This window comes from Corvus brachyrhynchos, unplaced genomic scaffold (assembly GCF_000691975.1).
Source record: "Corvus brachyrhynchos isolate BGI_N302 unplaced genomic scaffold, ASM69197v1 scaffold6, whole genome shotgun sequence".
In the NCBI taxonomy this organism is placed as follows: Eukaryota; Metazoa; Chordata; class Aves; order Passeriformes; family Corvidae; genus Corvus; species Corvus brachyrhynchos.
This window is the reverse complement of record NW_008238632.1, coordinates 4,126,101-4,137,226: the sequence shown is the minus strand read 5'-3', so window position 1 is coordinate 4,137,226 and position 11,126 is coordinate 4,126,101. Positions and strand designations below refer to the sequence as shown.

The window sequence follows — 11,126 nt, the reverse complement described above, 5'->3', positions numbered from 1 at the left end:
AGCAGGAAAAGATCTATTCACCATCTGAAACATGTGAGAGCGAGATCTGTGAGTCCCCGATGAGCCCAGACCGAGCTCCACAAATGGAAAATGTTGACACCGGTAAGCCATCCCCATCCCAGCAGCCTCAGCCATGTCATATGCAACCCAGGTTGGTTCGCCAGCACAACATACAGGTACCTGAAATTCGTGTCACAGAGGAGCCAGATAAGCCTGAAAAAGATAAAGAAGTGCAGAGTAAAGAGCAGGAGAGACCTGCTGAAGAATTCCAGTGGCCCCAGAGAAGTGAAACCCTTTCTCAACTTCCAGCTGAAAAGCTACCACCCAAAAAGAAGCGTTTAAGACTGGCTGACATGGAGCACTCCTCTGGAGAATCTAGCTTTGAGTCTACAGGTACAAGCCTCTCTCGTAGCCCTAGCCAAGAAAGTAATTTGTCTCACAGTTCGAGTTTTTCAATGTCCTTTGAAAGAGAAGAGAATGTGAAGTTCATCACACCTCCCAAACAAGATGAATTTGGAAAACAGTCTGAGTTTTTAACAGTTCCAGCAGGTGCTTACTCACTTTCCGTCCCTGGGCATCACCATCAGAGGGAAATGAGACGCTGCTCATCTGAACAGATGCCCTGTCCTCATGCTGCTGAAATCCCAGAGATCCGAAGTAAATCCTTTGACTATGGGAACCTGTCTCATGCCTCTTCAGCTGGAACACCTACTGTGGCATTGTCTCCATCCCGAGAAAGAAAGAAATGCTTCTTGGTTCGCCAAGCTTCCTTCAGTGGTTTTCCAGAGATTTCCCAGACTGATCAGAGCACAGAACAAAGTATAAAGCAGGAGCAGATGGAACATTCACAGGTTGGTCTTCGCTCTTCCCAGCTTGCCTGGCATCACTCCCCTTCCTCTGTACTTCAGCCCATTCAGGTAGATGACTCTGGAAAACAGGCTATTGGCTCTTGTGCCCAGCTTAGTAATAGCTCATCCCACCTTGCCCAGCAACAGGCTCTTGTTGCAGACAGCCCGGAAATGTTAAGGACTCCCTTAATCCAACAAGCACCTTATATTCCTAACAAACATCCATCAGAGCAGCAGCAGCTATTTGCACATCAGGAAAAGGTCCCATTTCCTCCTATTCATAGCACCTTGTTTCAGTTCCCCTATCCAGCTGTCTGCATGGTTCACTTACCACCATCTCAGCAACCTATCTTGTGGCAGTCCTGCACAGAACCTCTGCACTTCCAGCATCAATTTGTACAACAGCTGCAGAAATCTTATATCAAACAGCCTTTCCAAACAGACGTTCCTCCAAGTTATCACCTGGAACATGCACCAGAGCTTATTGGAAAGAAAGCAGCTGATTATGTGCATGCTAAAGAGCAAGCATACCAGCATTACTCAGGAACATCTGGGCCCTATTCAAAAAATACTCTTGCTAAGTACCAGTCAGACCATAGCATTAAACCAACAGATACCTCATCTGAGCAGCATCTTCAGACAGATTTTGACTCTCCAAGTGATGGATCTGTACAGCCTTTGCCAGGAACAGTTGTTCCTGTTAGGATTCAAACCCATGTGCCATCATATGGTAGTGTCATGTACACAAGCATTTCCCAGATCCTTGGACAGAGCAACAGTCCTGCAATTGTAATTTGTAAAGTTGATGAGACAGTTTCTCAAAGAACATTGGCAACTAATGCAACCATGCAAGGAATTGGATTTAACATTGCTCAGATGTTGGGTCATCATGGAGGACTAGAAAAATATCCTTTATGGAAAGTGCCGCAGACACTTCCACTTGGACTGGAGCCACCAATTCCTTTGTGTTTGCCTTCTACTTCTGACATGGCTTCCACCTTGGGAGGAAGCAAAAGAATGCTTTCCCCTGCCAGCAGCTTGGAGCTCTTCATGGAGACCAAGCAGCAGAAACGAGTCAAAGAAGAAAAAATGTATGGGCAGATAGTTGAGGAACTAAGTGCAGTTGAGTTAACTAACTCAGATATAAAGAAAGATTTTCCAAGAATGCAGAAGCCTCAACTAGTAAGGCAGAGCTGTGCTACTGAGCCAAAAGAAAGTCTGCCATCCATGTCATCCTCTTCATCGCTGTCATCCTCATCATCTCAAGATTTCCCCCCTGTCAGCATGGCAGGAGCTGATGCATTCCCACCGAGCAGAGAGAAACTTTCCAGTTTTGATTCCACATCACCGGGACAGAAGTCCAGTGGCCCATCTGAAGGAAGAGACTCACCAGAAGAGCTGGATGTGGATGAAACAGCCTCAGATATGAGCATGAGTCCACAGAGGTCTTCATTGCCACCAGGAGAAATTCAGACAGAAGACCAACTGAAACATCAAAAATTGCCTCTTGGGATGTTAGTCCAGATGTCATCTAATACTGTTGGGAAAGTCACAGCCTCAACCATTCTCCTGACAGATGTAGCAGATTTTCATCAGATCCTTCAGTTCCCAAGTCTGCGTACTACGACTACTGTGAGCTGGTGTTTCTTAAACTATACAAAACCTAATTACACTCAGCAACCAACCCTCAAAGCTTCTGTTTATGCTTCATGGTGTATAAGTTCATGTAACCCAAACCCATCTGGGCTAAGTACAAAGACCACTTTAGCACTTCTGAGGTCCAAGCAAAAAACCACCACGGAGATCTACACCCTGGCTGCTATGCACAGACCTGGAGCTGGTAAACTGACATCATCAAGTGCATGGAAGCAGTTTGCTCAGGTAAATAAGAAATTTTAATAAAATTAAATTCATATATGTTTATATGAGAAATTTCTAGTAACTATAAAATCCAAGTTAAATGATTTTTTTTTTAAAAGATTCCCCATTGGGAAATCAGCCAGTGACATCTTCCCAAAACAACTTTTGAGACTCAGTTTATCCTTCTGCAAGCTCTGCTGCTTCTGCTGTCTCTCTCTCTGTCTCCATTTTCAAAATCAGATGTAAAAAGTGAGGCTTTTAAAGCCCTCCTTTCATGTGTGCCAGAGCCTGATACATTATCTCCTTTTATTTTGCCCTTGGTTTTTCCTGATTTAAACAGTGTCAGACACAAACATCCACATGCATTTGTAAGAAAAGATTAAGCTAAAATTGAGTAAGGATCTTCAGATCCATTTAATGTCTTTTACATACTGACTCTTCCTCGCAGATTAAGCATTTGCTAATGGTGCCAGGGAAAATTCTGTAATGGCAATAAATTACCTTATGAGGCTTTCCATATCTATTTTCCATGATTTTTTTTTTTTCTGAGGAAAGATAAGTATTGTCTTTTCTGTCAAGACTCTCGTAAAAATTTGTCCGTGTTGCCTCCTCTCTTATTCTCTGTCAAATTAAATGGGACAGATTAATTCACCGTATAGAGTTGCACCAAAATGAGAGTTTGGTTTTGACCTGGTATGTTAAAAGTATTTGAAATGAAGTGTGTGTTTATTATGTGCTCCAGCAGTAACACCCTTCCTTGACTTTGTTCTACAGATGAAACACGAGCCATTCTTCTTGTTTGGCAGCAAGCTTGAAAAGAAAGTAGTGGGGAATATTATAAAAGAAAGAGTAAAAGGAGACATTCATGGAGATAAAGACATTACATCCAAACAAACTGAGCCGATACGAATTAAAATCTTTGAAGGAGGGTAAGAAAATATAACTGGAAATTTCAAGCTCAGCCTGTCATTTTAAAGACATTTGAAAATGAGTATGAATGAATTAGGATGTGAACAGTCTCCTGTATTCCTGCCATGTCTTGTAGCTCCCAAGTCTCTTCTTTTTTGTGTCAGTCTTAAAATGCACTGCAGTGTACCTGTATACTCACTTTGGGCTCTACTTTGCTATTAAGACAATTGTTTCCATTCTGTGTGAGAGCACTCACTCAAAATTGTTACTTTAATTCTTTAAGTCATAGGGAAATGGATGAACTGTTACCATTTTGATATTTTCTGTACCATTTCTTTGTATTTAGTGACTTCCATGAGGATGTCTTTCCATTTTTAGGCACTGTGTACTTCCACTCAGTTAAACGGATTGACCAGGCATGCTTAGTCTTATTCTTGTAATATTGTATTATTTACCGAGGTTGGATTTTGGAGATAAAACATAAGATGCCAGTGAAATCTATGGCATCTAAGCCTAATCCATAGATCTGTCATGTATGGTTGATAAAATAATGTTTAATTTTACTGTGGCAATCTATCACTCAAGTGATAACAGAAACAAATAACAAAGAGGGGAAAGCCAATTAACATTGTTTTGAGGCTTACGAAATTTGTTAAGAAAAGAAAATTAAATAGACACTTGTTTGTCTCTGCTGTTCACTCTAAAATGGAAGATACTGTTTTGTTTCTTTTACAGAATTCTGACACAATGCAATTAGTTTGCCAGTTTTTTGTACTGCATAGTCAGGTGGCTAAACAAGATGTGTTTTTCAGTCTTACCAAATTCAGATGGTCTCACAGCACTGTTTTATTGGGGTAACTAAATAGGTCAGGAGGGAGGTGTGAGAAATTCATACATCCATTTCCTTCTCCTGTCGGTTTGTTCCCTTTAAAATTACAGTTGTCCTTCACTGACTTCATGTTTTTGTCTGAGATTGAATAGTCTCCATGAAGTTACCATTACCATTTCTCTGTAGTATGCAACACTGAAGGAGTATAGCCTACATCTTGCCTGAAAGACTGAAAAAGTTATTCTGGAGATTTTTATAGGTGTGCTGGCCCAGACACCCTTGTCCCATCTGTTCTCTGTAGTTGTACCTTGTCCTAGTACCTGAGCCAGTAGGCTGGCTTTACAAGAGTGACCCAAATTCAGCAGTGAGCCTAAGTTTACAAGAAATTTAAAGAGCTGTTGCTTCAACTCACACCCACTTTGAAGTATAAAATTTTCCTGCTTTCCACTATGTAGCGTTTCTGAATTTGGATGACCCAGCTGAAGACAGTCTACCTTGATGTAAGCTTCATGATGAGAGGTCAGAAAAGTAAAAGTGTGTTAAGAAAAGCAACTTAAAGGAGGATTCAGATGAGTGTGAGCTGCAGCAGATCACTCTATAAAAAGCCTCTACTATCTAGTACTTTCTTTAGGAAATTTTGTGTGTTACTTGCACTTCCTTAAGTTTTCCTGTACACCAGTAAGGTTTATGAAACTATTTGAGTAAAATCATATAATTCACACTTCACCTAGAAATGTCTCCTAGTAATATTTGGCTATGTTTAGATACCCTTTGAGTGAAACAAAATATAAGAAACCTTGATGTGCACATTAATTTCTGGAGTGGGGAGAACAAAGTCTGTGCAATAGACTGGGGCTTCCTCATTAGAAACATGTTACCTGCAAAACTACAGCAAATGAGATGATGCAGTGTTAGTAGGTTCACTCTTTACTCATGCATCGTAACTTTATTTTGCATTTTACAAGAATTATTTGTGGAAGAATAGATTCGTTCTTTCCATTCTAGACATTCACTTGCCTATTTATTAAATCAATGTAATACCGTAGATATTATTGTCATGTCTTGCATTGCTTTCTGTCCTCATTATTGAATTTGTCCTTCTCTTCGAGTTGTTGTTTATGAATTCTGAAAGCTAGTTTTTGACATGGGTGGGTTTCTGTGCTTGCTTGTTCTTGGCTGTTTATTGAGCTATTTTGTTGTTCTTTCTTCAAGCACATCTTCATCTCCTCTCAGCACATAGTGCAATGAACGATATAGCAAATGTCTGTTGTCTTCGTGTCACATTTTCTCCCCTGGACAGACAAGCATGGATGGTCATATCTTGTTTCAGTTTTGGTTTTCGGTTGTCATGGGGAACGGGTTTCCTTAGGCTTTGTGATTGCTTTTGTTTCACAGCTGTGAAGAAGGTAATTAGCTGAGAAAGATCTGTGGTTGTCCGCTTCTGGTTTGTGGGAACACCTGTCCACCTGGCAGGGAACTGCAGCTCTGGAGTTGCCTTGTGCCAGTGGGGTGGGGCATTTGTATGGCAGCTGGGCAAAAACCAGCTGAGGCTGGGGATGAGTGAGAAGCTGAAGGAACAGAATCAGAATTGAGGCAAAAAGTAGATCATAGAATCATAGAGTTGTTATGGTTGGAAAAGAGCTCTAAGATCATCAAGTCCAACCATCAGCCAGTATAACCAGATGTCAGAGCACATCACCACCTTGCTGCATAAAGCCCATCAAGAGCATTTTGTAAGCATCATAGCAGAGGGAGTTTGGAAGGAAGAAACTTACCACTGCATTATTACCACTGGCAAGTGGCTTGATTCAAGTGAAATTATCCAAGTCACAAAATCTGCTTTCCATCATCTGTGACTGCAGATGTGACTGATGGGATGTGAAGCAGTATTCCTCAAAGAAAAGCAGTCATTTAAAGCTCAGTACTTGCTGCAGTACAGCTAGTTACTAATGGTGTGCAAAGAAAGGAGGGACAGGACAAGCATGCCTGCCTGTCTGACACCTAGCTTAATGACACTGTCAGCCGACAGCAAGAATTCACAGTTTGCTTATGTTCGTTCTTTTATATCTATCAGTAATAGACTCAAATTGAAAAACCCAAATAAAATAACATTGTGGGTAGAAATTGCAGGACTCTGAGACTTGTTGATGCCTTTTAACTCAAGAGTCCTATCCAAGTCAAACTCAGAGAGGCAGTGACTGAAGTCCTTATGTGCACGTTACATAGTAGGAAGGGGGAAATTACTCAAAGCTTTGAGATAGGCACAAGTTAGCAGTAAGATCTAATATTCCTGGGGTCTTAAAGGTAATCTCGATAGACTCAGACTTCTGGTCTTTTAGTTTTTGCACCAGCCCGTCTTTAAATGTCAAGTTTGTGTGTGTCATTTCTCTTACAGTCATTGTTATGATGAAGCATACTTAAAGAGTCAAGGTCAGTTGTGGCCAAAAACCATCTATATGAATGATGAAGAGACACATGTATTATCATTGTCTTTGTGTCCAATGGGATCTGACAGGTGACAGAAGCCAGTGGAATGAGGTCAAGCAGAAGAAGAGCAGAGATGGAGCAACAGAAAAGCACATGTAATAGCACAGCATTTATCTTACCAGTATCAATCAGGGGTGATATGGTAGACTCCATCCCAGCAAAATCAGACTGTAAAGAGAGATGAAGAGAAGATAAAATGGCAGTATTTCAAATAATAATGGGCATTTTTTTTTTTTGTCTGTGGGAGAAAGCCTGGAGTTAGTTGATGAAGCAGTGGATAGAGAAATGACTAGCAGTCATTGGCATGTGTATGAAGGAGAACCTGGGAAATGGGGCAGCCAGACAAGCAAGATCCCAGAAATGTTGTACAGAAAACCTGCTAGAGAGATCAGTAAATATTAAATTACATTAGACTATGGCAGTTTTGCCCATGCTGCCAGGGACAATAAAAGAAATAGGAGAAGGACAACTTTGCTGAAAATTAGATGAAAAAACCTGAATGTAGGCATCCACATTTGAAAGATGAGCTGATGTGTTTAATAGATAAGAAGATGGACTTGAGAACAGGACACTGTTTTATGTTTTTCTAAGGTATTAACTTCAGTATTTGTATTGCCCGTGATATAGCTAAACATATGCGAAAGTGTTCATCTAAGAAAAGCACACTTGAAAAATGTTTCAGCTCTGTAACCCAAAAATTGCCACTTTTTTCTTGTAGAGTTATCATCATATTAACAGAATCTTTCACACAGTCCCTTTTTTATTTGAAGTACTGAATGTCAGTAGCAACGATATTTTGTGGGCTGTGCATCCACAGAGTGACTGAAAATACTTTGTTCTGCTCAGGAAGAGGGCAATGGAGGACAGAGGGCAGAAAAAATATTATTTCTCAGTTCTTGCACTTCCTGGATTTTACTTTGGATGAATGATGATGGAATTCTTCCCCAAAGGAATGCCCAGCAGTCTTCAAACCTCAGAATAGCCTGAGTAGATTCCCTGGACTCTTTTAGATTTCAGTATTAACAATTTAGCACAATAATAAAGGCAATGTACAGCTTTACATAGATTTTCATATCTTACTTATTTTCTAACCACACACTATGTGATCAGCAAAAATAGCATGGAAAGCTTATGTCTGTGCTAAGAAAAATTCCCATAATAGCTTTCTTCAAAGTATCCACGTGTGACGTTTACCCTTTTATTTCTAAAGCATCACATACCTGAGTGAACTCAACTCAGTGTCTCTTTAGGGAACGATTTATCTTTGGGAATGTCAGGCGTCTGTGATGTAAATGCATACATCCTTGCTCGTCATCTGCGTTCCCTTTATACTTAATGGGAAGAAACAGGCATTTCCAGGATGTGATTTATCTGATCCCAAGGGATAAATGCACTAAAATAGTTAAATGAACCGTGCTGCAAAACAACGCTGGTTGGTAAATGTCTGTGCTGTACGAGACTACAGTGAGCTGAAATAAATCCAACCTTCAGGCTTATATTTGGAGTTGTGTCTACAGGAATGGTTTTTCATTGGTTTCCTGACAAGGTGTTTATACTGTTCTCATACTGCAACCTGTTGGTCTCATATTGTTTAAATACACTGGGACCAGTACATTCACTGAAAGCCAAATACTTTATGAGTTCCAGAGTGAGAATTCAGTAGTTCCTTTGGACTTCTGTGAGTTTGCTTTGATGATGAGGATCAGATGCATAGAAGTGATGTTTGTACATGTACGAGACCTAGAGTCTGTATGACTTAAATACTTGCTCTCTTCCAACAGGTATAAATCAAATGAGGATTATGTCTATGTCAGAGGTCGTGGCCGAGGAAAGTACATTTGTGAAGAATGTGGCATTCGCTGCAAAAAGCCAAGCATGCTCAAAAAACATATCCGCACTCACACTGATGTCCGGCCTTACGTATGCAAGTTGTGCAATTTTGCCTTCAAAACTAAAGGTACTTGACCATTTTTGCTGAGCTCTTACCACTTCTGGAGCTGTTTTGCCCTCTGGGATCCAATTGCCCATTGCAATCAAGGACATTGCCAATTTTCTTCAGAATAAAATTGTTGTGTTTTTATGTATACAGGACTGTATAAGAGAGTTTGTTCTCTTCTGTTTGATCCAGGGATTTTGTAAGACGCTCAGACTCCTTGGATAGCTTCATTAAGACCTATAGGCTTTTGGCTGGTCCTTCTGTCTGCAGAGAAGATATAGTAGCATAAGAAATACCCTGAAAAATAATACTCTGCTAACATTGTTACGTGGTGCAAATTTTAATTGCAGCAACACTTAAATGCTACCAGGAGACTACACTTCTTATGACATAATGTAGAAGCAGAACATCAGCTGCTGAGGAATACATGCCTTCACAGGCTCTATAGTGGGTCAGTTTCAAGTTTATAAATAATGTATGTCTCCAAGATGGGCCACTCCATCCACTGTGGCATTAATTATGAATAGAGATCTGATAGCTTCTGTTCACATGTATTTATCAGCACAGAAAAAAGCTTCCATCTGTCACCCTGAGGCCACAGATAATTATATTCTGTGGAATTCAGATTTGTGATGCAACTATCTCCTCGAAAGAAAAAAATCCTCTCCTTGGTAGCATTCCTTTGTAGCACAGCCCAAATGAGCCTTACATTCTCAGTTTCGTAGCTTCCCTTTGGCAGACAAAAGAAATGGATTCTGGTCCCAGTGCAGTGAACTTAACTCAAATGGGGAGAAAGGAAGCTGAAGAAATTTTCTCCCAAGATCCCAGTGCAGCTTCATGGCTGTTTTGAGGATTGAGGATTGTAATAGTTTCCATGACTGCAGCACTTCTTCCTGTGCCAAAGATGGGAATAGCTGATGGATGGTAGTAGACCCATCAACCTAATTTAAGATGAGAACTTTCATGGGCATATAGAGACAAAGACAAGGAGCTGCTTGTTTGTAGTCCCAGTAGACCATCTGGTGAGCTGTTCTCGTATCATTGCTTACATTTGACATTACTGTAGGAATGGGTCTTGAGGAGGGACTTGAAGTACTTGACAGTATTGTGGTTTTACAGCTGTGTTCAGAGAGGACATTCCAGGAGGAAGAGGTGGCATGGAAAAAAAAAAGTGAAATTGCTTGCTGAGGCTGGCATTTCTGACAGAGGAGAAGAAACATGAAGGACGTGGTTTGCTATTGTACAAGAAGGGCATCAGTAAGAAGAAACTAAGTTAGCCTTTGAAGTACAAGAAGTGTTTAACTGGTGTATTACTGATCATAAGCAGTTGTCAGCCTCATAACTATTGTTGGTATTTTGCTGAGAGCAGTAGTAGTACTTTCAGAGGTACTTAGGTTTTCAGTTTTTCTGAGTACTTAGCCATCTGGAAGCATCAATGGCCAAGTTAGCCTTTTCATGCAGTGCACAGGCACAAGAAACTCCTACTGAGAAGGGAATTATTTGAACTGGCTGGAACTGAAAGTCAGAGAAGAAGAGCCTGGCTTGTGAGTTTCTAAGCACACCTGCACTATCCAGAAGAGGGGTGCAGTGTTCCTGCCCCAAGATGGCATGTGCCACAACACCATCTGGAGATGCTGGTTGGGGTCCTGGAAGCAGCATAAATGCATTTCTAGAGGGCTTTCCTTGAGCTAAGACACACCATGTCTTGGTCATGGGTTGGGTTTGCTTGTGCCATGCTTTCCCTTTTGGGTGTTGTAAATGAGACTGAAGTGGCAAATGGATTAGAGCGATATTCTCCAGCTTGTGCTTTGTGCTCAAGTTTCTTTGTCATGAAATGTCTCTTGGGGCCAATCTCAACCCAGTTTTTTTATCTATGAAGAAACAGACCAAGACAGGCACTCCAGAAAGTCAATAGTCTAGTGTTAGATTGCTCCCTCAGGGGAACAGGAGATTTGCTTTCAAATCTCTGCTGTATCTGGCTTAGATCTGTACTCTAAATCTGGGAGCTGAACCTGGATTTCCCACATCCCAGGCGGGTGCTGTAAATACAGCTCCTCTCAGTTCAGAGACTGCAGCTAGATGGTAAACTTGCATAGAGAAGTCTCCCATAACTGTCTGTTTTTTGTGGGGTACTTTTGCTTCAAAGTGTTTCAAATACATGGAGCATTTGAAAATTATGTGTGAAGTAAATGGGAGAGCCCTTATCTTGAAGGTGCCACAATGTAAATAGGAGCATGAGCCCTGGATGGCTGCTCTG

The 11,126-nt window shown here is 40.9% G+C and overlaps 1 protein-coding gene across 6 annotated transcripts in view; it reads left to right on the top strand.

Annotated features, from left to right (window-relative positions):
* HIVEP2 (human immunodeficiency virus type I enhancer binding protein 2) overlaps positions 1 to 11,126 on the top strand; it is a 106,390-nt gene that overhangs the window by 84,130 nt on the left and 11,134 nt on the right. For all 6 annotated transcript variants that reach the window (XM_017737237.1, XM_017737236.1, XM_017737232.1 and 3 more), the window contains 3 exons: positions 1 to 2,729; positions 3,483 to 3,637; positions 8,715 to 8,890. In XM_017737237.1, coding sequence (XP_017592726.1) covers positions 1 to 2,729; positions 3,483 to 3,637; positions 8,715 to 8,890 — 3,060 coding nt within the window. The remainder of the gene's footprint in view (positions 2,730 to 3,482; positions 3,638 to 8,714; positions 8,891 to 11,126) is intronic.